At 50.8% G+C, this 21,820-nt stretch overlaps 1 protein-coding gene across 14 annotated transcripts in view; it reads left to right on the plus strand.

Annotated features, from left to right (window-relative positions):
* The window catches only part of frmd4a (FERM domain containing 4A), a 796,670-nt gene that overhangs the window by 735,737 nt on the left and 39,113 nt on the right, over nucleotides 1–21,820 (plus strand). For all 14 annotated transcript variants that reach the window (XM_072470969.1, XM_072470973.1, XM_072470968.1 and 11 more), the window contains 3 exons: nucleotides 1,815–1,948; nucleotides 2,467–2,589; nucleotides 14,669–14,897. In XM_072470969.1, the coding sequence (XP_072327070.1) occupies nucleotides 1,815–1,948; nucleotides 2,467–2,589; nucleotides 14,669–14,897 (486 nt within the window). The remainder of the gene's footprint in view (nucleotides 1–1,814; nucleotides 1,949–2,466; nucleotides 2,590–14,668; nucleotides 14,898–21,820) is intronic.

Below are 21,820 nucleotides of genomic sequence, written 5' to 3' on the forward strand. Positions count from 1 at the left end.
CAGGTAACGTCCTGAGGCCCTCCCAATGGAGTGAGGCGCACAAAAAGGGATTCTCCGCCTGATCAGCGATTACAAAATCAGCATCGGTGATTGGAGAATCGCGCCCCATACCTGGAGTAGTACGTTCAGTCTCAATCTCCTTGTCTAAGGAAGGATAGGCTTACTCTGGAGGGAACGCAACAAAGATTCACTAGATTGATTGCTATAATGAGACGTCTATCCATGCGAGGAGATTGAGTATCATGAGTCCATCTTTCTGATGTTTAGAAGAACGAGAGGTGATATCACTGAAACATATAAATTGTGTGGGGGGTCGGCCGAGTGGATGTTGAGAGGCTGTTTCCCTGGACTGGAGAGCCAGAACTATTTTAGAATCAGGCACCAACCATTTAGGACTGAGTGGTGGAGAGATTCCTTCAGTCAGAGGGTTGTGAACCTTTGGGATTCTCTATCCCACAGAGCGGCGGTTGCTCATTCATTGAGAAAATTCAAGATAGATGTTTAGATTCTAAGGGAATTAGGGGATATTGGGATTGTGTGGGAAGGTGGAGTGAGGCAGTAGACCAGTCTTGATCTTATTGAATGGTGGAACAGGTTTGAAGGCCCGAATACCCTCCTGCTCCTGTTTCCTCTTCGACAATTGGCTTTGGTGCCCACAGATTAAACAGGATGGGGAAAGGAGTGGTTGAGGTGGGAAGAGGAAATCAGCCAGAATTCCTTAGTCATGATTGCTAATAAGAAGGGCGGCACAATGGTTAGCACTGCTGCCTACGGCGCTGAAGACCCGGGTTCGAATCCCGGCCCTGGGTCACTGTCCGTGTGGAGTCTGCACACTCGCCCCATGTCTGCGTGGGTTTCACCCCCACAACCCAAAAAGATGTGCAGGCGAGGTGGATTGGCCACGCTAACTTGCCCCTTAATTGGACAAAAAAATAATTGGGACTCTAAATTTTTTTTTTTTAAATGATTGCCAATAAGTGACCCTCACCCCTCCACCCTACAATCTCTTTATGGGGCAGCACGGTGGCACAGTGGTTAGCATTGCTGCCTACAGCGCTGAGGACCCGGGTTCGAAGCCTAGCCCTGGGTCACAGTCCGTGTGGAGTTTGCACATTCTCCCCGTATCTGCGTGGGTCTCACCCCCACAAACCCAAAGATGTGCAGGGTAGGTGGGTTGGCCACGCTAAATTGCCCCTTAATTGGAAAAAAACAATTGGGTACAATCTCTTTATGAGCCATGATGTGGAGATGCCGGCATTGGACTGGGGTGAGCACAGTAAGAAGTCTTACAACATCAGGTTAAAGTCCAACAGGTTTGTTTCAAATCACTAGCTTTCGGAGCGCAGCTCCTTCCTCAGGTGAATCTCTTTATGAGAACAGGGTTCATGTGAACATGATGTCTCAATAATCAATTCTCCACTGATGCTCCAATGAAGACCCGGCACTTTGGGCAAGATATTGGACACAGCCCAGTGCCTATCAAACCAAATCCCGACAGAGGAAGACCATGAAAGGAACTCTCATAAAATGGAAAACATTCACTGTGCATTTGTCTGACAGAATGAATGTGGCCTAAAACACTTTTAGATGTAGCATCCTGTGACATATTTCAAAATCTTGAATCCTTCGCTCTTTCATTTCATTACATAATTAATACAAGAAATAATCATACATAAATGTAATACCTCTCACTTTCTTACATTTCTTTATGTTAAAGAAAGTGTTCCATTATATTAATTAATTTTAAAAATGTTTTATTCCTCTTGACGTGTCCACTGTTGGTTGCCTTTCGTAAATAATTGGTTTGTTTACAGGGTCCCAGGAATCAGACAGCTCTCAGTCTGCCAAGAAAGACATGTTGGCTGCCCTGAAATCTCGCCAGGACGCTCTGGAGGAGACGCTTCGAGTGAGATTGGAGGAGTTGAGGAAGCTGTGCCTGAGAGAGGCGGTAAGCTGGGCTTTGGGGCCCTCGAGCTCCTGTTCCCGTCTAGGAACTATTCTGAAGTGGAGATGTACAGGAACAGTGAAAAGGCATGGATGTGCCCTCGAAGACAGGCAAAATAAAAATCAGTTGGCTCATTAACTGAACCCAATTGCCTTCTCCATCTGAAGCGAATAGCAGTAAATGCAGTCAGCAGGGCAGTGAGCTTGGCCATGTCCTGCTGGAACCATGTTCCCCCAAACTCTTCACGGTGACACCATTCATGCGTTAATAAAGTTTTGTAGCATGTCGAGGACGATCAGAAACTTGTGCCCCAAATCCCAACTCTCAGCCGTGAACAATTAACACTCACACTGGTCCCTAAAATCTGGGGTAATCTACAGACTTAAAGCTGGAAGGGAGGGCCCCGGGGGGGTTAGACTAGATAGCTCTTTTCCAGCCAGGAGAGACACAGTGCATTGCCGTGTGGTGTAATTCTATCCATTATCCTTCTATATCTCTGTGTCTTTTTATTTTGTTTGCAGGAGCTCACAGGAAAGTTGCCGAAAGAATATCCTTTGGATCCCGGGGAGCAACCACCCACTGTCCGCCGCAGGATAGGCACCTCCTTTAAACTGGATGAGCAGAAAATCACGCCCAAGGGAGAGGTAAAGCTAGAGTTACACAGTCCATGTCTGCATGTGCTCCACTTGAGCCTCCTCCTACCGTTCCTCAAAGGAACGTAGGATTTAGGAGCCGGAGTGGGCCATTCGGCCCCTCGAGCCTGCTCTGCCATTCGACAAGATTATGGAAGAGCTGGCGGTGTTCTCCATGCCACCTTCCTTCCTGTCCCTCAATCACCCGTGACTCTTGTGTTTATCAAAAATATATCGAACTCAGCCTTGAATATATTCAGTGCCCCACGGTATCCCACCCGGTGCTTTCTGGCGAAGACAATTCTACAGACCAACCACCCTCGGGGAGAAAACAAATTCTCCTCACCTTTGCCTCTTATTTTTAAACTTTGTCCCTCTGCTCCAGTGTGTTCCCTAGTTCCAGTCTCCCCCACAAGAGAAAGCGTCCTCTCGGTATCCACCTAGTCAAATCCCCTCAGGATCTTTAGACGTTTCAGTACGATCACCTCTCATTTTTTCTAAATTCCAGTGGTTAATGGAACCACCAGTTCAACCTTTCTCGATCGGGTAAGTCCTTCATCAAGGGAATTAGTCGAGTGAACCTTCTCTGAGCTGCTTCTAAAGCAATTCTATCCTTTCTCTAATATTGAGAACAAAACTGTACAACAATATTCCAGATGTGCTCTCACCATGACCCTGCAAAGCTGCAGTAAAACCTCTGCGCTTCTATATTCCATTTCCCTTGCAATAAATTCCAATATTCCAATTGCCTTCCTGACCACTTACTGTTCCTGCATAGTAACTTTCTCTGATTCATGTACCAGGACACCCAGATACCTCGGCAGCACGGTAGCACAGTGGTTAGCACAGTTGCTTCACAGCCCCAGGGTCCCAGGTTCGATTCCCGGCTTGGGTGACTGTGCGGAGTCTGCACGTTCTCCCCGTGTGTGCGTGGGTTTCCTCCGGGTGCTCCGGTTTCCACCCACAGTCCAAAGATGTGCAAGTTAGGTGGATTGGCCATGCTAAATTGCCCTTAGTGTCCAAAAAAAATCAAAAGGGTAAGTGGGGGTTACTGGGTTACGGGCTTGATACGTGGGCTTGAATAGGGTGCTCTTTGTAAGGGCCGGTGCAGACTCAATGGGCCGAATGGCCTCCTTCTGCACTGTAAATTCTATGATCTATAATTGTTTTTTCTATTCTTGCTGCCAAAGTGGACAAGCTCACATTTCCCCACGTTACCCTTCATCAGCCAAATATTAGCCCACTCCCTTTGTGGCTCTTTACCTCCTCTTGCCGAATGATTTCCGGCCTATCATGGTGCCGTCGGCGATTTGTAGCACCGTACATCTGTCCCTTCACCCGGGTCATTGATGCAGGTGGTAAAGAGTGCAGCCTGGCCCTGGAGAAGAGTTTCTCTCAGCCTGCCTCTCGCTGATCAACCTTCAACCACTGGAATCGATTCCAGCTCACAGGAGCAGTTTAAGGGTTAAATCTCCCATTACCATTGATGCAATATTAACAACATACGTTTAGGTAGAGCCTTGATAATGTAGTAAATGGCCCCAAGGCATTTTGGGCTCAGAGGTAGGTTTTAAGGAGAGCGGCAGAGGTGAGGAGGTTAATGGAGGGGATTCCAGAGCTTCAGGGTTGAAGCAACTGAAGGCACGGCTGCCGATGGAGCGATTAAACGTGAGGGGGCTCAAGGGGCCTGAATTGGAGGAGCGCAGAGATCTCGGGAGTGTTTATAAACTTTATAGAATTTCACAGAATTTATAGTGCAGAAGGAGGCCATTCTGCCCATCGAGTCTGTTGTGGGGCTGGAGGAGAGGGCCAGGGAAGGGTGAGGCCATGGAGGGATTTGAAAACAAGATGGGAATTTTAAAATTAAGGTGTTGCTTAAATGGGAGCCATTCTACAGCACAGGGATGCGAGATGAACGGGACCTTGTGTGAATTAGGGCACGGGCCGGAGAGTTTCAGGTGGCCTGAGTTTCCGGAGAGTTGAAAATGGTGAGAGCTCCATGGGTGCATTGGATTAGTCAAGACTAGAGTTAACAAAGGCAGAGATACAGGGGGCGGGATTCTCTCAGCCCTGGGCCGGGCCGGAGAATCCCCGCGACCAGGCCACGTCGCCCCGATGTCGGCATGGTTGGCGCGGCGCGGCACGGTCGCGGGCTATTTTATGCCCCCCCCCGCCCGCACATGGGCCGTAAAAAAAAAAACGAGTTCCACCGGCGCCATTCTAACCTGCTCTGAGCCGGCGGGACCTCAGCGTTGAAGGGGGGGGCGGGGGGGGGGGGCGGTCCGACCCCGGGGGGGCCTCCGATGTGGCCTGGCCCGCTATCGGGGTCCTCCGATCGGCGGCCAGCCTCTCTGGCTGTGGGGCCTCCTTTCCTACACGCCGGCCCCTGTAGCCCTGCGTCGGGGCCGGCGTGTTGAAGGAGGCCACTGCGCATGCGCGGATCCCATGGTACACAGTCCGCGCCGGGATCGGCAGCGGTGTGAACCGCTCCAGCGCCGTGCTGGCCCCCTGTAGGGGCCAGAATTAGTCCTGGGACAGTGTTACGATGGCGTGGACACTCTGCCGCGGGATGATAGAATCCCGCCCAGGCTGTCCCAGTTTTGCCAGTTATCCAATTGCACCCAGTGTTATTATCAACATTCAATTAGAAACTAATACATGTTGGGCAAAATGTTAAAAGTGTACAATGTTTTTGCAGACATTTGATGTTAAAGCAGGGTGAGTGATGGTGCCAGTCTCTCTTGAACTGATAGCTAAAGAGCTGCTTCGAACTTGAATCACACAAACTCACTGGGTAATGAGGGAATTTTTGAATACAGATGGGACACGACTGATGCAATCGCCTTTCGAGCTTTTCTGGGAAATGTTTTTTTTTTTGGCCACTCCGGAGTTTAAGATCTGCACTGCTCAGCATTTCATACCACAGGACAACTGAACAGACAACAAAGTGATGTTGATTATACGCCTGACCACAGCCACTTGTTCATGATGTCAGAAAGTGCAGTTTCACGTGTCGTCTCCAACTTTCCACATAATGTAACTGCTGAATTCGAAAGGATTATTGCATGATGGCACAGTGGTTAGCACGGCTGTCTCACAGCGCCAGGGACCCGAGTTCAATTCCAGCCCCGGGTCACTGTCTATGTGGAGTCTGCACATTCTCCCCGTGTGTGTGTGGGTTTCCTCCGGGTGCTCCGGTTTCCTCCCACAGTCTAAAGATGTGCAGGTTAGGTAGATTGGCCATGATCAATTGCCCCATAGTGTCCAAAGATATGTAGGTTAGGTGGGGTTACAGAGATGGGGCAGGGGAGTGGGCCGAGGTAGGATGCTCCTGCGGAGGGTCGGTGCAGACTCGATGGGCCGAATGGCCTCCTTCACCACTGTAATAATTCTATGGGATTTTTCCAAATCAGCTCACAAAATGAAAACAGAAAAATAAATTGCGTATTTCTCTGAAGCCGTGTTTATTTCTGGATGGATCGAAGGTTCTGAGGGATGGGGAACAATTTGTGGAGCAGGAGCGGGAGGAACACCACGCGTTTTCAGGGGTATTACTGAAGCCGTTGATTGGAAATTTGCCTCCCCACCCCACCACAAAGTGGCAGACATTAGCCAGCGCCACTGGACATGGTGGTGAGCTATGGGGCAGAGTCAGAGCTAAACAGGATCTGCTTTGTCTCTCCTCCAGTCAATATCAGTTCTGCAGCTCACATCTCTCATTTATTCATGGCTTTTTGTGCATGTGGTTTCTTTCACAAAGGCAGCCTTCTCTATCCACATCCAATTAACATAAATGTTTGGTCAGCAAAATGAGACTGGAATGAAAAGGAGGACAAGTTGTTAGAACCACGGAATCCCTGCAGAAAGACACCGACCCTCTGAAAGAACGCTCTACCTGGGCCCACTCCCCTCCCCTATCCCCGTAACCCCACCTAACCTGTACATCTGCGGACACTAAGGGGTAATTTAACATGGATAATCCATCCAACCCACACATCGTTGGACTAGTGGGAGGAAAACCGGAGCAGCCGGAGGAAACCCACGCTGGCACGGGGAGAAAGTGCAAAGTCCACACAGACAGTCACCTAAGGCCAGAATCGAACCGGAGTCCCTGGCGCTGTGAGGCAGCAGTGCTAACCACTGTGTTTGGCACTGCCATGGTGCCACGGTGGCATTGTGCCGGGGATCGGAGCCGGGGTGCCTTGCCGTGTCAGTTGTAGGGGGGGGGGGGGGTGCTGAAGACCCCCTTATGGGTGAGTTGGGGCTTTCGAGGGTCGGGGGGGGGGGGGGGGTAGTCAAGACATTGAGACGCCATTTAAAAATGGCATCCCGATATCCTGCACTGAGGAATTCTGGTGAGCGGAGCTCCTCAGTGCAGGAAACGGGACTAAGTGCGGCCTCGGTGGGGCGTTCCCCGCTGAGACCCTAGTGCAACAAAGTCCTGCTCGATAGCGAGGGCTTTCTTCGCGCTGTGAGCGCCGAGAGAAACCCGTCTAACAGCGCTCGACACGGGACTCTGTTCCAATTTGTTTAGAACGCGCCCACGATGTTGAAACCAGAACCCACCTGCCTCTCAAGTAGGTGTGAAAGTTCCCATGGCACAATTCAATAAAAGAGGATAGTCTTCTCAATATCCTGGCCAACATTCACCCCTCAATCAAAGCCACCAAAACAGAGGTACATATCATTTACCTCATTGCTGTGTGAGGAGCATTGCCATGTTTGTCTAGAAATAACAGTGACTACACAATCTGAAGTGTGAAAAGTGGATGGTCAGTCATTGATCACACTCATGGCAAGCAGGCCATTCAGCCCTTCGAGCCTGTTCCACCATTAAACTAGATTGTGATTGATCTTCTACCGCAGTGCCGTTGATCGCTTTAATATCTAGAAGTCTGTTGATTTATGTGGCTGGTGACATTCCCATTTCACAATGAATGAATATAAAGAAACGCAGACGTCATTTGAGGACACGACCAGGCAATTATGTGATATAACCTTGGAACCACTCACTGCCTGGGCTCAAAAAATGGAGAATGACCATTTGTGTGGGGTACAGGAGCGGCACCCAGCGCCTGTGGAGCCAGACCAGGGGCGAAATTCTCCCCCAACGGCGGGATGTCCGCCGACTGGCGCCAAAGACGGCGCCAATCAGACGGGCATCGCGCCGGCCCAAAGGTGCGGAAGGCTCCGCATCTTTGGCGGCCTAGCCCCAACATTGAGGGGCTAGGCCGACGCCGGAGGGATTTCCGCCCCGCCAGCTGGCGGAAATGGTGTTTGTTGCCCCGCCAGCTGGCGCGGAAATGCGGCGCATGCGCGGGGAGCGTCGGCGGCCGCTGTCAGTTTCCCGCGCATGCGCAGTGGGGAGAGTCTCTTCCGCCTCCGCCATGGTGGAGGCCGTGGCGGAGGCGGAAGGGAAAGAGTGCCCCCACGGCACAGGCCCGCCCGCGGATCGGTGGGCCCCGATCGCGGGCCAGGCCACCGTGGGGGCACCCCCCGGGGTCAGATCGCCCCGCGCCCCCCCCCCCCCCAGGACCCCGGAGCCCGCCCACGCCGCCTGGTCCCGCCGGTAAATACCAGGTTTGATTTACGCCGGCGGGACAGGCAATTTCTGGGCGGGACTTCGGCCCATCCGGGCCGGAGAATCCAGCGGGGGGTCCCGCCAACCGGCGCGGCCCGATTCCCGCCCCCGCCCAATATCCGGTACCGGAGACTTCGGCGGGGGCGGGATTCACGGCGGCCAACGGCCATTCTCCGACCCGGCGGGGGGTCGGAGAATGACGCCCCAGATCAGGAGTCCCTGCTTCAGAATACGAACACAAGAAATAGGGAACTGGATTCTCCGGTGGCCGACGCTGAAATTGCGTTCGGTCACCAACCGGAGAATCCAAGTTTCCAACCAAATCGGAGGCGGCGATGCTTTCGCGATGCTCCGCCCCCTCCAAAGCGGCGCACTCAGAGAATACGCCGCGCCACGTATCGACGGCCTCAGTACATTGCCTGAGGCCCACCTCCCGATGCTCCGCCCCCGACCGGCCAAGTTCCCGACGCCGTGGGTCTCTCATGGTCTCAGCCATCGGGAACTCGGCATGGCGGCTGCGGTCTCAGTCCAGCACCGCCACAGCCGGGAGAGGGCCGATCCGCGGGCTGTGGGCACTGTGGGGGGGGGGGGGGGGGGGGGGTTCTGGGGCACGTGAGCCGGCCGAAGGGGGGGGGGAACTATTTCTCGGGCAGGGTCCACGAGTGCCCTTCACCGTGAAGCATGGTGCCGCCCCTGCAGGCTGCCGCCGTGCGCATGTGTGGCCACAGACCCGGCAGTTCTCCGGGGCGTATCGGCAGCTCGAGCCGGGTGCTCCACGCTGCCGTCCTGCGAGCCCCCAGCCAAACGGGGAATCGGTGGCCGTTTGGCGGCAGTTTTTCTGGCGTAGATCACCACCGTTCCCACGCCGGCGGGCGGACATAGCCTCAGAATCGGAGAATCCAGCCCCCGATCTGGAACGGGCCATTTGGCCCTTCAAGTATGTGCTACCATTCAACAAGATATAACTCAACTACACCTCCCTGAACCATCCCCATATCCCTCGATTCACCCAGTGTCCAAAACTTATCGAGCTCAGTCTTGAGCATACTCAGCGTCTCAGCATTCACAGACCTCTAGGGTGGAGAATTCCAACGATTCACAATCCTTTGAGAAATTTCTACAAATCTCAGACCCCAAGTAGCCATTCCCTTAGTATGAGACTCTGAGCCTGTGTTCTAGACTCTGAGCCCGTGTTCTAGACTCGGAGCCTGTGTTCTAGACTCTGAGCCTGTGTTCTGGACTCTGAGCCTGTGTTCTAGACTCTGAGCCTGTGTTCTAGACTCTGAGCCTGTGTTCTAAACGATTACCCAACACAGAAAATCATTCTCCCTGCAGCTGCCAAACTCCTTCAGAATTTTATAGCTTTCAATGAGCCCATGTCTCATTCTTCTAAACTCCAGGGAGTATAAGCTTGGTCTCATCTCACTTCTCATAGGACAGTCTCCTCACCCCAGGAACCAGTCGCGTGAACCTAGACTGGAGCCCCGCTGGGGCAAGTATGTCCATCCTTGGTTATGGAGACCAAAAGAAGAGAGAGAACGGCTTTGAAATATTTTGTGGTGAAAAAACTAGGCCGAGGGCTTTCACATATTTGCGTCCACTCAAAAAAACAAATCTGTTTTACACTTTGGGGTAATAGTAGTGACACTGCCCATTCTCTAGCCCTTGGATTTGAAGCGTGGAGTCTTTCATGAATGTGTCAGCTCCTCCTCAGATGGCCCTGATCAGTATTAGCTTTGGACTGTGGTGTGGATGTCGACTGTGTCTATAGTGCCCACGGGAGGAGTATCGATGCCAAACCGGTGGTATTTTTAGACACTGCTGTCATCCGTAGAGTTTCAGATGCCAGTACAAACTGTTTTTAAAAGAAAACAAAACAATGTTCCAGAGAGAACAGTTTCACATAATTCACTTCCGATTGTACTTCAGTATTGAGCTGTGCACGCCAACAGGATGAGTGTTTCAGCCGTATCTCTCGATCCTACTCACGGCTAGTTGTCATTATTGCTGTGTTTATAATAAGATGCAGCCAAGGGATAGCCTGTTGGGACCAGCTCACTGACTCACACCAGACAATTCTCTTCTGAGGTACTATCTCTTTTGTTATTCAATTGTGGGATGTGGCCGCTGCTGATAGGGCCAGCATTTGTTGTCCGTTGCCAATTGCCCTTGTGACGATGGCGGTGAGCTGCCTTCTTGACCCGCTGCAGTCCTTGTGGTGTAGGTACACCCACAGTGCTGTTAGGGAGGGAGTTCCCGGATTTTGGCCCGAAGGATCGGCCGATATATTTCTCAATCCAGATGGTGTGTGGCTTGGAGGGGAACTTGCAGGTGATGGCGTCTGCTGCCGTTATCCGTCTCAATGGTTATCGGTCTCGGTTTGAAACCTGCTGTCGGAGAAAAGTTGGGATATGGTTCCCCCTTTACGGAACCAACTGTGGAGTTTCGGCATCTTTCAGGGACAAGCCTGAAGGTCATTCAGTCCGACTGATCTTGCTGCTGCCTTCAGCTGATGACCAATACTTTCCATCCAGTGAACAGCAGTGGGAGCACTCCACCTTCAGTGGTGAAACCAGCTGCAGTAAAAGGTCGGGAGGGAGTCTCGACATGAAGGCGCCTTCATACTAACGTTTTCAAACTTTTATTCAAATACACAAAAATCATGTACTGTTAAGGGAGAGGGGATCCTCTCCACAACTTTCACAGGGCAGCCTTTTGCTGTACCCTCACCAGATAGAACCTGGAGGCCTACCTGGAGCACGTCCCCTTCTACTCTGTCAGTGGGTACCTGCCCCCAGGCAATTGACTTGCCTCCCTATCGTGTCAGGAAACTGGACGCTGACTGGAAAATCCCAGGTAGCCTCCTTAATCCCTGGTAAATAAGGTTCTAAACCAACCCATTTGGCTGTTGCCTTGTCCTCCAATGTCCACCTTGCTGGGGCGGGGGGGGGGGGGGGGGGGGGGGGGGATTCTGCCAGCCATCAGCCAGTAAACACCAGGAGCACAAAACTGGTGCGTCAGCCGGCTTTATAATTCTGTCTGCCTTAGTTTTTGACCTCGGCAGTACCAAAGATCCAGCCCCAGCAATCAGAGCTGTGATCTTAATGGCGTACGTGGTCTCTGGTTATACAGACAGCTGTGCATCAACGAACTGAACCAGCTGGGAACTTTGCAGCATTGGTATTGGAGCTGAACACAGGCGGTGAGTTGGGCACTGACACAAAAGGAGCAGAAATGTCTGCTTTGGGGAAGAGTAAAGGGTTAAAAGGTGCGAGTTTCATCTGGGTAATGATGGGAGGCCCTTTTTTCTGTCCTCCAGCTAGAGCTCGGGTATTTGGGAGTGGGGGAGGAGAGGGGGGGTATAGATCACTCAGGCGAACCTCCTACCTGTTCAATACATCCTGGCACTGCTTTCAGAGCACGTGCTAGGAGGTCCCAGACAAACCTGGGAATTATGCCCAAAGTGCCGACATTAGGCCCAACCAAACACTTGCCAGCTTCGGGTGACTGGGTGCGACTTTACTAACCACCAGAGGATTAGAACGTCTGGAATGTAGGACCCAAGCTGTCTCACACGGCCCGTGTCACTGGTTTTGAAGTTATGCAGGTATTGGGAATTAACATAGAATACCCACACTTCCCTGAAAGACTGGTTTTAGTTTTATTTTGAAGTGGCCACAATACAAAGATGTTCCTCGTATTGATATTTTTAATATTATTTTGAAGTGTTGGATAAGATGAGGGTGCACGGAGTTACGGGTAATGTATTAGCATGGATAAAGGATTGGTTAACTAACAGAAAGCAAATGGGGATGAATGGGTGTTTGTCTGGTTGGCAATCAGTGGCAAGTGATGTGCCTCAGGGATCAGTTTTGGGACCACAATTGTTTGCAACTTACATGGATGATTTGGAGTCGGGGACCATGTGTAATGTGTCAAAGTTCGCAGATAACACTGAGATGAGTGATAGAGTAAAGTGTGCAGAGGATACAGCCTGCAGAGGGATATAGGTAGTTTAAGTGAGTGGGCAAGGGTCTGGCAGATGGAGTTCAATGTTGAGATCATCCATTTTGTTAAGAATAACAGCAAAATGGACTATTATTTAAATGGTAACAAATTTCCGCATGCTGCTGTGCGGAGGGACCTGGGTGTCTTTTGCGTGAATCGCAAAATGTTGGTTTGCAGGTGCAGCAGGTAATTAAGAAGATAAAAGGAATTTTGTCCTTCGTTGCTAGAGGGATGGAGTTTAAAAGTGGGAGGTTATGTTGCAGCTGTACAGGGTGCTGGTGAGGCCACACCTGGAGCACTGTGTACAGTTTTGGTCTCCTTGAAAAGGGATGTACTGGCACTGGAGAGGTCGAAGAGGAGATTCAGGAGGTTATTTCCAGAGTTGTGAGGATTGGCTTCTGAGGAGAGACTGATTAGCCTGGGACTATACTCATTGGAATTTAGAAGAATGAGGGGGGATCTGATAGAAGCATATAAAATAATGAAGGGAATAGTTAAGATAGAAGCGGGGAGGTTGTTTGCAGTGGCGGGTGAAACCAGAACTAGGGGCCATAGCCTCAAAATAAGGGGAAGCAAATTTAGGACTGAGTTGAGGAGAAACTTCTTTACCCAAAGGGTCGTGAATCTGTGGAATTCCCTGCCCAGTGAAGCAGTTGCGGCTCCTTCTTGAATGTTTTAAAGGCAGAGGTAGATAGATTTTTGAACAGTGAAGGAATTAAGGGTTATGGTGAGCGGGCGGGTAAGTGGAGCTGAGTCCACAAAAAGATCAGCCATGATCTCATTGAATGGTGGAGCAGGCTCGAGGGGCCAGATGACCTACTCCTGCTCCTAGTTCTTATGTTCTAAACACAGTGTCCTGCATTATCCTGATAAATGGGTTTATATTAGGTGTAGATAGGCCTGTCCACTGACACTCAAAGCACTGGTTCCGAATTGGATCTCTTTAACTACCTTGTGGCAATGCTTTGATAGCAGGTGTAGGGGTTGACACATACACTGCCTGGAAGTGCTCAGACGCACTGAGGATAATTATTCTAATGAATGACACATTTAGCAACTTTGCATTTCTGCCTGAATAATGTTATACCTCTGCTGCGTTCTTGACATGTTGAGATTCACGGCTTGTAAGGAAGAAATCCCAACAGCTGACTCCTCCCAGCCAATAAAGAAAAAGGCTCATATTTGCTTAAAAAGGAAACTAAGTATATTTTTATACATTTGTTTTTCAATTTTCAAAGCGGGAATCTACCATGTTCCTGCCACAATACAAAAACGGTCTTTGCATTAATATTATTAATAATATATATGAAGGGTGGCATGTGGCGCAGTGGTTAGCACTGGGACTACGGCGCTGAGGACCCGGGTTCGAATCCCGGCTCGGGGTCACTGTCCGTGTGGAGTTTGCACATTCTCCCCGTGTTTGCGTGGGTTTCACCCCCACAACCCAAAGTTGTGCAGGTTAGGTGGGTTGGCCATGCTAAATTGCCCCTTAATTGGAAAATAAAATAATTGGGTACTCTAAATTTATAGAAAAGAAAATATTGATATATATATATGAATATATTACTGCTCAGGGAAAAAATCTTCGGGCAATCTCGACAGAAAAGTTCCCATTTTGAAAGGAGACATTAGCTGCCTCGGGCGCACAGACTGTTTGCGCATCATTGATATTTAGTCTTGCACCATGAACCCCTTCCCCCACTTACAATTTCCGTCCATTTCTCAGATTTTCACCATGACAGAAAAGTTCTCCGTAATGGCGAAAATCTGGGCCTGTATGTTTAGTTTTGCACTGATTTTGGTTCATGACACAGGGAGGACTAAGTTTCTCATCACTGCCAGCTTTGAGCATCAAAGCCAGATATGCAGATGTGGGGGTGGAATGCTCTGCTGATGAGATGAGGTGAAGAAGGGTGGGAGCATGCTCATGTGGAGCTTAAACACTAGCATCGACCAGCTGGGCCGAACGGCCTGTTCCTGTGCTCTTCAGTCGATGTAACTCTAACTCGTGACTGGCCTTCTCGGAATGAATTTTCAGCTGGGTAAAGGTGAGTGATGCCACGCTGAGGAATGCAGAATGTTTGGTGCCAGCTACAGAGTCATGAAGAGTAGAGCTCACTCAGCAATGGCCCCAGTTCAGGAGGACACCCCTCACTAACCCAGTGCACTGTATAACATTTGCCCAGTCACAATCCTGTGGCCTCTCTTGATCTCCGTCATCAATCTCCAGTTAAAGCAAAACTAAACGCAGGTTCTGAGGATTGAAAATGTTGTTCATGTTTCTGATTTCAGGATGATGATGTTGGTGTTGACAGGATGTTTAGAGAATTTTAGTTTGTGTTGCTTCCCATTTGTTTAATCGCCTGCAGAGAGCTTTTTTTTTAAATGATCCACAAACTTCCACTCAAGAGTGGCTGCTTATGAATGTGGGAAGGATTTTACTTCTTTTCCTTTGGATCTTGAAGAGAAAAATGTGATTGAAGTTTCCTGTATTGCCCCCAGGAGATCGAACTGGAGCGACTGGAGAGAGAGTTTGCCATTCAGTCTCAGATCACAGAGGCAGCACAGCGTCTTGCCACTGACCCTCATGTGAGCAAAAAGATGAAGAAGCAACGAAAGATGTCCTATTTAAATGCACTTAAAAAACTGCAGGACATTGAAAATGCCATCAATGAATACAGGGTCCGGTCTGGAAAGAAGCCCACACAGAGGGCATCCTTGATCATTGAGGGTGAGTTGTTGCTGAAAGCTATAACCTCTGCATTCTTTCACAGGTTTACAGATAATCTCTGTTCGCTCACTCATTAATCAGAACTGCCGAACATCAGTCTAAAAAAAAAGAACACTGAGGAATTCAGAAATAGAGGTGGTGAGTGCAAAAGCTGCAAGGTTATGCTGAGCATTTATAAAGCTTTGGTTAGGGCCCAACTACGGTGCAGTTCTGGTTACCACACTTTAGAAAGGTTGTGAGGGGATTTGCGGAGGGGATTTCCAGGGTTGGAGGATTTTAGTTGCAAGGTAGAGTTGGAGAAGCTCGGTTGTTCTCCTTGGAGCTATGGAGATTGAGGAGAGATTGGATAGAGGTAGACAGGATTATTATTGTCATAATATACACCAGAATATCATGGTGCAGACACACACATACACACACACACACTGATGGACACACAGTGGGACCAATCAACATACACAACACCGCAGCCAATCACCAGTGAGAGCACACGCACTATAAAGACAGGGGACGGGAGAGTTCCCGCTCATTCTAGTAGCAGCCAGCTCGGAGCACAGAGCTCGCAGCCTGCAACACAGACATTCACCATGTGCTGAGTGCATCACCTGGTTAGGACTAGGCAAGGGTCAACAGTTAAAGCTGGTATTGCATTTACCCACAGTTCAAGTATGTTAAGATAGTTAACCTTATAATAAAATAGAGTTGCATCACTTCCAGTGTTGGTGACCTGTTTGTGATCCAGAACACCCAACACATCATGATACCAGGATTGGTTGCATACTAAACACTTCTGAGACCCACCTGCAACTAATCAGCATTCCGGCATCCTGAAGTATGGAGAACATCAACCCGCCGCCGCCGCTCCGCATCGCCGGCACCTCAGCGTACAGTGACAACCAGCAACGATACCCAGGCAAGATGTTCAAGATCCGGGTTCCGTAGCAGCTCCAGTGCCACGGCGATCTCCGCGAAAACTGGCGGGCCTTCCGGCAAAAGTTTGAAATCTTCCTGCTGGCAGCCGAACTAGAAGACTTGGCCGATCCCGAAATAACAGAGCTTCTCCTCACCATCACCGGTGCCAGAGCAGAAGAAATCTTTTAAAAATTCAAGTTCGCCAAGGGGCAAAACAGGAGCGACTTCCAGGCAGTCCTGGACAAATTCAGCAAATACTGTGAGGAAAACACACTCCAACCAGCAAGGAAAGGTAAGAGAACAAAGAACAAAGAAATGTACAGCACAGGAACAGGCCCTTCGGCCCTCCAAGCCCGTGCCGACCATACTGCCCGACTAAACTACAATCTTCTACACTTCCTGGGTCCGTATCCTTCTATTCCCATCCTATTCATATATTTGTCAAGATGCCCCTTAAATGTCCCTATCGTCCCTGCCTCCACTACCTCCTCCGGTAGTGAGTTCCAGGCACCCACTACCCTCTGCGTAAAAAACTTGCCTCGTACATCTACTAAAAGAAGCGCCAATACTCACCACAAGGCCGAGATCCCGGAGCACAGAACATAGACATAGACATAGAATTTACAGTGCAGAAGGAGGCCATTCGGCCCATCGAGTCTGCACCGGCTCTTGGAAAGAGCACTCTACCGAAGGTCCAAACCTCCACCCTATCCCCATAACCCAGTAACCCCACCTAATCCCCATAACCCAGTAACCCCACCCTACGGGCAATTTTGGACACTATGGGCAATTTAGCATGGCCAATCCACCTAACCCGCACATCTTTGGACTGTGGGAGGAAACCGGAGAACCCGGAGGAAACCCACGCACACACGGGGAGAACGTGCAAACTCCGCACAGACGACTTCCGGGTGCGGCGATGACCAGCTGAGTCGCACGTTTCGGCAGCTCCCTGTGAAACGGACTTTTGGGCTCTTGATAGGAGCCCCAACGGCAATTTTAACGGCTGAAAACACCGTGCGGTAAACCAGAAGGGTGTTCCCCCTGGACACGGATGGAAAAAGGAGAGGAAAGTGGCCGGATTGCAGCGGATCCTTTGGAACAACGGCAAGGAAGGCAAGCAGAAACCAAGATGGCGTCGGAAGGTGGCAGTTTCATATGGGGCCCTGAACAACAAGAGTTTTTGAAACGCTGCGTGGAGGAGATAAAAAAGGAAATGAAGAAAGAGTTGTTGGCCCCGATATTACAGGCGATTGAAGGGCTGAAAGAGGAACAAAAGACCCAGGAGCAGGAGCTTCGGGTCGTGAAGGCGAAAGCAGCTGAGAATGAAAACGATATACAGGGCCTGGTGGTGAAGTCGGAGATACAGGAGGCACACCAGAAACGATCTGTGGAGAGGTTGGAGGCACTGGAAAATAACGCAAGGAGGAACAACTTGAGGATTCTTGGCCTTCCTGAAGGTGTGGAGGGGGCGGACGTCGGGGCATATGTGAGCACGATGCTGCACTCGTTAATGGGAGTGGAGGCCCCGACGGGTCCGTTGGAGGTGGAGGGAGCATACCGAGTTATGGTGCGAGGACCGAGAGCAGGAGAAGCTCCCAGAGCCATAGTGGTGAGATTTCTCCGTTTTAAGGATAGAGAAATGGTCCTTAGATGGGCGAAGAAAACTCGGTGTAGTAAATGGGAGAACGCGGTGATCCGCGTCTATCAAGATTGGAGTGCGGAGGTGGCGAGAAGGAGGGCGAGCTTTAATCGGGCCAAAGCGGTACTTCACAAAAAAAAGATAAAGTTTGGAATGCTGCAACCGGCAAGACTGTGGGTCACATATCAAGGGAGGCACCACTACTTTGAGACGGCGGATGAAGCGTGGACTTTTATTGTAGAAGAAAAATTGGAATGATTGGACTACGAAAATGAACGTTTGGACAAAGTGGTGGGACGAGTGGGGGGGGGGGGGGGCGAAGAGGGATTGTATTGTATGATTAATCCTGCGGTATGGTAACTTTTCTTTCTCCCACAGGTGGTGATGGGGGGAGGTGGGGAGGGAGAGGAGATGGGGCGTTGGCCATGGGAGGCGGGGCCGAGGGAGAGGCGCGGGCTTGGTTCCCGCGCTATGATAATTATGGCGGGAATAGAGAAGCAGGAAGGAGGGGGCACCGCACGGGGCGAGCCGTGATCACGGGGGGAAGCCGAGGTCAGCCAGAGTTTGCTGACTTCTGGGAGCAACATGGGGGGAGTAATTACGCTAGCGGGGGGTCTAGCGGGGGGGGGGGGAGGGGGGAATTACTGGGTTGCTGCTGCTGGGGAAAGGGGGGAGTGGGTGCGGGAAAGGATGGGCGGGGGGGCACCGTCTGGGAGAAATACAGCCGCGTGGGAACTGGGCGAGAAGCTGGAAAAAGATGATGGCTAACCGGCAAGGGGGGGGGGTGGGAAGCCCCCCAACTCGGCTGATCACGTGGAACGTGAGGGGGCTTAACGGGCCGATAAAGAGGGCACGAGTACTCGCACACCTTAAGAAACTTAAAGCAGATGTGGTCATGTTACAGGAAACGCACCTGAAACTGATAGATCAGGTTAGGTTGCGCAAAGGATGGGTAGGGCAGGTGTTCCATTCGGGGCTGGATGCGAAAAACAGGGGGGTGGCTATATTAGTGGGGAAGCGGGTAATGTTCGAGGCAAAGACTATAGTGGCGGATAACGGGGGCAGATACGTGATGGTGAGTGGCAAATTACAGGGAGAGATGGTGGTGTTGGTAAACGTGTATGCCCCGAATTGGGACGATGCCAATTTTATGAGGCGAATGCTAGGACGCATCCCAGACCTAGAGACCGGAAAGCTGATAATGGGGGGAGACTTTAACACGGTGTTGGAACCAAGGCTGGATAGGTCGAAGTCCAGGACTGGTAGGAGGCCGGCAGCAGCCAAGGTGCTTAAGGATTTTATGGAGCAGATGGGAGGGGTGGACCCGTGGAGATTCAGTAGACCTAGGAGTAAGGAGTTCTCGTTTTTCTCCTATGTCCATAAAGTCTATTCACGCATAGACTTTTTTGTGTTGGGTAGGGCATTGATCCCGAGGGTGAGGGGAACGGAATATACGGCTATAGCCATTTCGGATCATGCCCCACACTGGGTAGACTTGGAGATAGGGGAGGAAACAAGAGGGCGTCCACCCTGGAGAATGGATATGGGACTAATGGCGGATGAGGGGGTGTGCTTAAGGGTGAGGGGATGCATTGAAAAGTACTTGGAACTCAATGACAATGGGGAGGTTCAGGTGGGAGTGGTCTGGGAGGCGTTGAAGGCGGTGGTTAGGGGGGAGCTGATATCAATAAGGACACATAAAGGGAAGCAGGAGAGTAAGGAACGGGAGCGGTTGTTGCAAGAACTTTTGAGGGTGGACAGACAGTATGCGGAAGCACCGGAGGAGGGACTGTATAGGGAAAGGCAAAGGCTGCATGTGGAATTTGACTTGCTGACCACAGGCACTGCAGAGGCACAATGGAGGAAGGCGCAGGGTGTACAGTATGAATATGGAGAGAAGGCGAGCAGATTGCTGGCACACCAATTGAGGAAAAGGGGAGCAGCGAGGGAAATAGGGGGGGTGAGAGACGAAGATGGAGAGACGGAGCGGGGAGCGGAGAGAGTGAATGAAGTGTTCAAGACATTTTATAAAAAATTGTATGAAGCTCAACCCCCGGATGGGAGGGAGAGAATGATGGAGTTTTTGGATCGGCTGGAAATTCCCAAGGTGGAAGAGCAGGAAAGGATGGGATTGGGAGCACAGATCACGGTAGAAGAAGTGGTGAAAGGAATTAGGAACATGCAGACGGGAAAGGCCCCGGGACCGGACGGATTCCCAGTTGAATTTTACAGAAAATATTTGGACTTGCTCGCCCCGCTACTGACGAGGACCTTCAACGAGGCAAAGGAAAGGGGACAACTGCCCCCGACTATGTCAGAAGCAATGATATCGCTTCTTTTAAAGAAGGAAAAGGATCCGCTACAATGCGGGTCCTACAGACCAATCTCCCTCCTCAATGTAGATGCCAAGGTCTTGGCCAAGGTAATGGCAATGAGAATAGAGGAATGTGTCCCGGGGGTGGTTCATGAAGACCAAACTGGGTTTGTGAAGGGGAGACAGCTGAACACGAACATACGGAGGTTGTTAGGCGTAATGATGATGGCCCCACCAGAGGGTGAAACGGAGATAGTAGTGGCGATGGATGCCGAGAAAGCATTTGATAGAGTGGAGTGGGATTATCTGTGGGAGGTGTTGAGGAGATTTGGGTTCGGAGAGGGGTATGTTAGATGGGTGCAGCTGTTGTATAGGGCCCCAGTGGCGAGTGTGGTCACGAATGGACGGGGATCGGCATATTTTCGGCTCCACAGAGGGACAAGGCAGGGATGTCCTCTGTCCCCATTACTGTTTGCACTGGCGATTGAGCCCCTGGCGATAGCGCTGAGAGGTTCCAAGGGATGGAGGGGAATACTTAGGGGAGGAGAAGAACACCGGGTATCTTTATATGCGGATGATCTGCTACTATATGTGGCGGATCCAGCGGAGGGGATGCCAGAAATAATGCGGATACTTGGGGAGTTTGGGGATTTTTCAGGGTATAAATTGAACATGGGAAAGAGTGAGCTGTTTGTGGTGCATCCAGGGGAGCAGAGTAGAGAAATAGAAGACCTACCGTTGAGGAAGGTAACAAGAGACTTTCGTTACCTGGGGATCCAGATAGCTAAGAATTGGGGCACATTGCACAGGCTAAATTTGACGCGGTTGGTGGAACAGATGGAGGAAGATTTCAAGAGATGGGACATGGTAGCATTGTCAATGGCAGGGAGGGTGCAGGCAGTTAAGATGGTGGTCCTCCCGAGATTCCTTTTTGTGTTTCAGTGTCTCCCGGTGGTGATCACGAAGGCTTTTTTCAAAAGGATAGAAAAGAGTATTATGGGTTTTGTTTGGGCCGGGAAGACTCCGAGAGTGAGGAAGGGATTCTTACAGCGTAGTAGGGATAGGGGGGGGCTGGCACTACCGAGCCTAAGTGAGTATTATTGGGCCTCTAATATTTCAATGGTGAGTAAGTGGATGGGAGAGGAGGAAGGAGCGGCGTGGAAGAGATTAGAGAGGGCGTCCTGTAGGGGGACCAGCCTGCAGGCTATGGTGACAGCCCCATTGCCGTTCTCACCAAGGAACTATACCACGAGTCCGGTGGTGGTAGCTACACTGAAGATTTGGGGACAGTGGAGACGACATAGGGGAAAGACCGGAGCACTGGGGGGGTCCCCGATAAGAAACAACCATAGGTTTGCCCCGGGGGGAATGGATGGGGGATATGGAATGTGGCAAAGAGCAGGTATAACGCAATTGAAAGATCTATTTGTGGATGGGAAGTTTGCGAGTCTGGGAGCGCTGACCGAGAAATATGGGTTGCCCCAAGGGAATGCATTCAGGTACATGCAATTGAGGGCTTTTGCGAGGCAGCAGGTGAGGGAATTCCCGCAGCTCCCGACACAAGAGGTGCAGGACAGAGTCATCTCAAGGAAATGGGTGGGGGACGGTAAGGTGTCGGATATATATAGGGAATTGAGAGACGAAGGGGAGACTATGATGGACGAACTAAAAGGGAAATGGGAAGAAGAGCTAGGGGAGGAGATTGAGGAGGGGATGTGGGCAGATGCCCTAAACAGGGTAAACTCGTCGTCCTCGTGCGCCAGGCTAAGCCTGATTCAGTTTAAGGTATTACACAGGGCACATATGACTGGAACACGGCTCAGTAAATTTTTTGGGGTGGAGGATAGGTGTGCGAGGTGCTCGAGAAGCCCAGCGAATCATACCCATATGTTTTGGTCATGCCCGGCACTACAGGGGTTTTGGATGGGGGTGACAAAGGTGCTTTCGAAAGTAGTAGGAGTCCGGGTCGAACCAAGCTGGGGGTTGGCTATATTTGGGGTTGCACAAGAGCCGGGAGTGCAGGAGGCGAAAGAGGCCGATGTTTTGGCCTTTGCG

This window comes from Scyliorhinus torazame, chromosome 13, assembly GCF_047496885.1.
Source record: "Scyliorhinus torazame isolate Kashiwa2021f chromosome 13, sScyTor2.1, whole genome shotgun sequence".
Classification (NCBI taxonomy): Eukaryota; Metazoa; Chordata; class Chondrichthyes; order Carcharhiniformes; family Scyliorhinidae; genus Scyliorhinus; species Scyliorhinus torazame.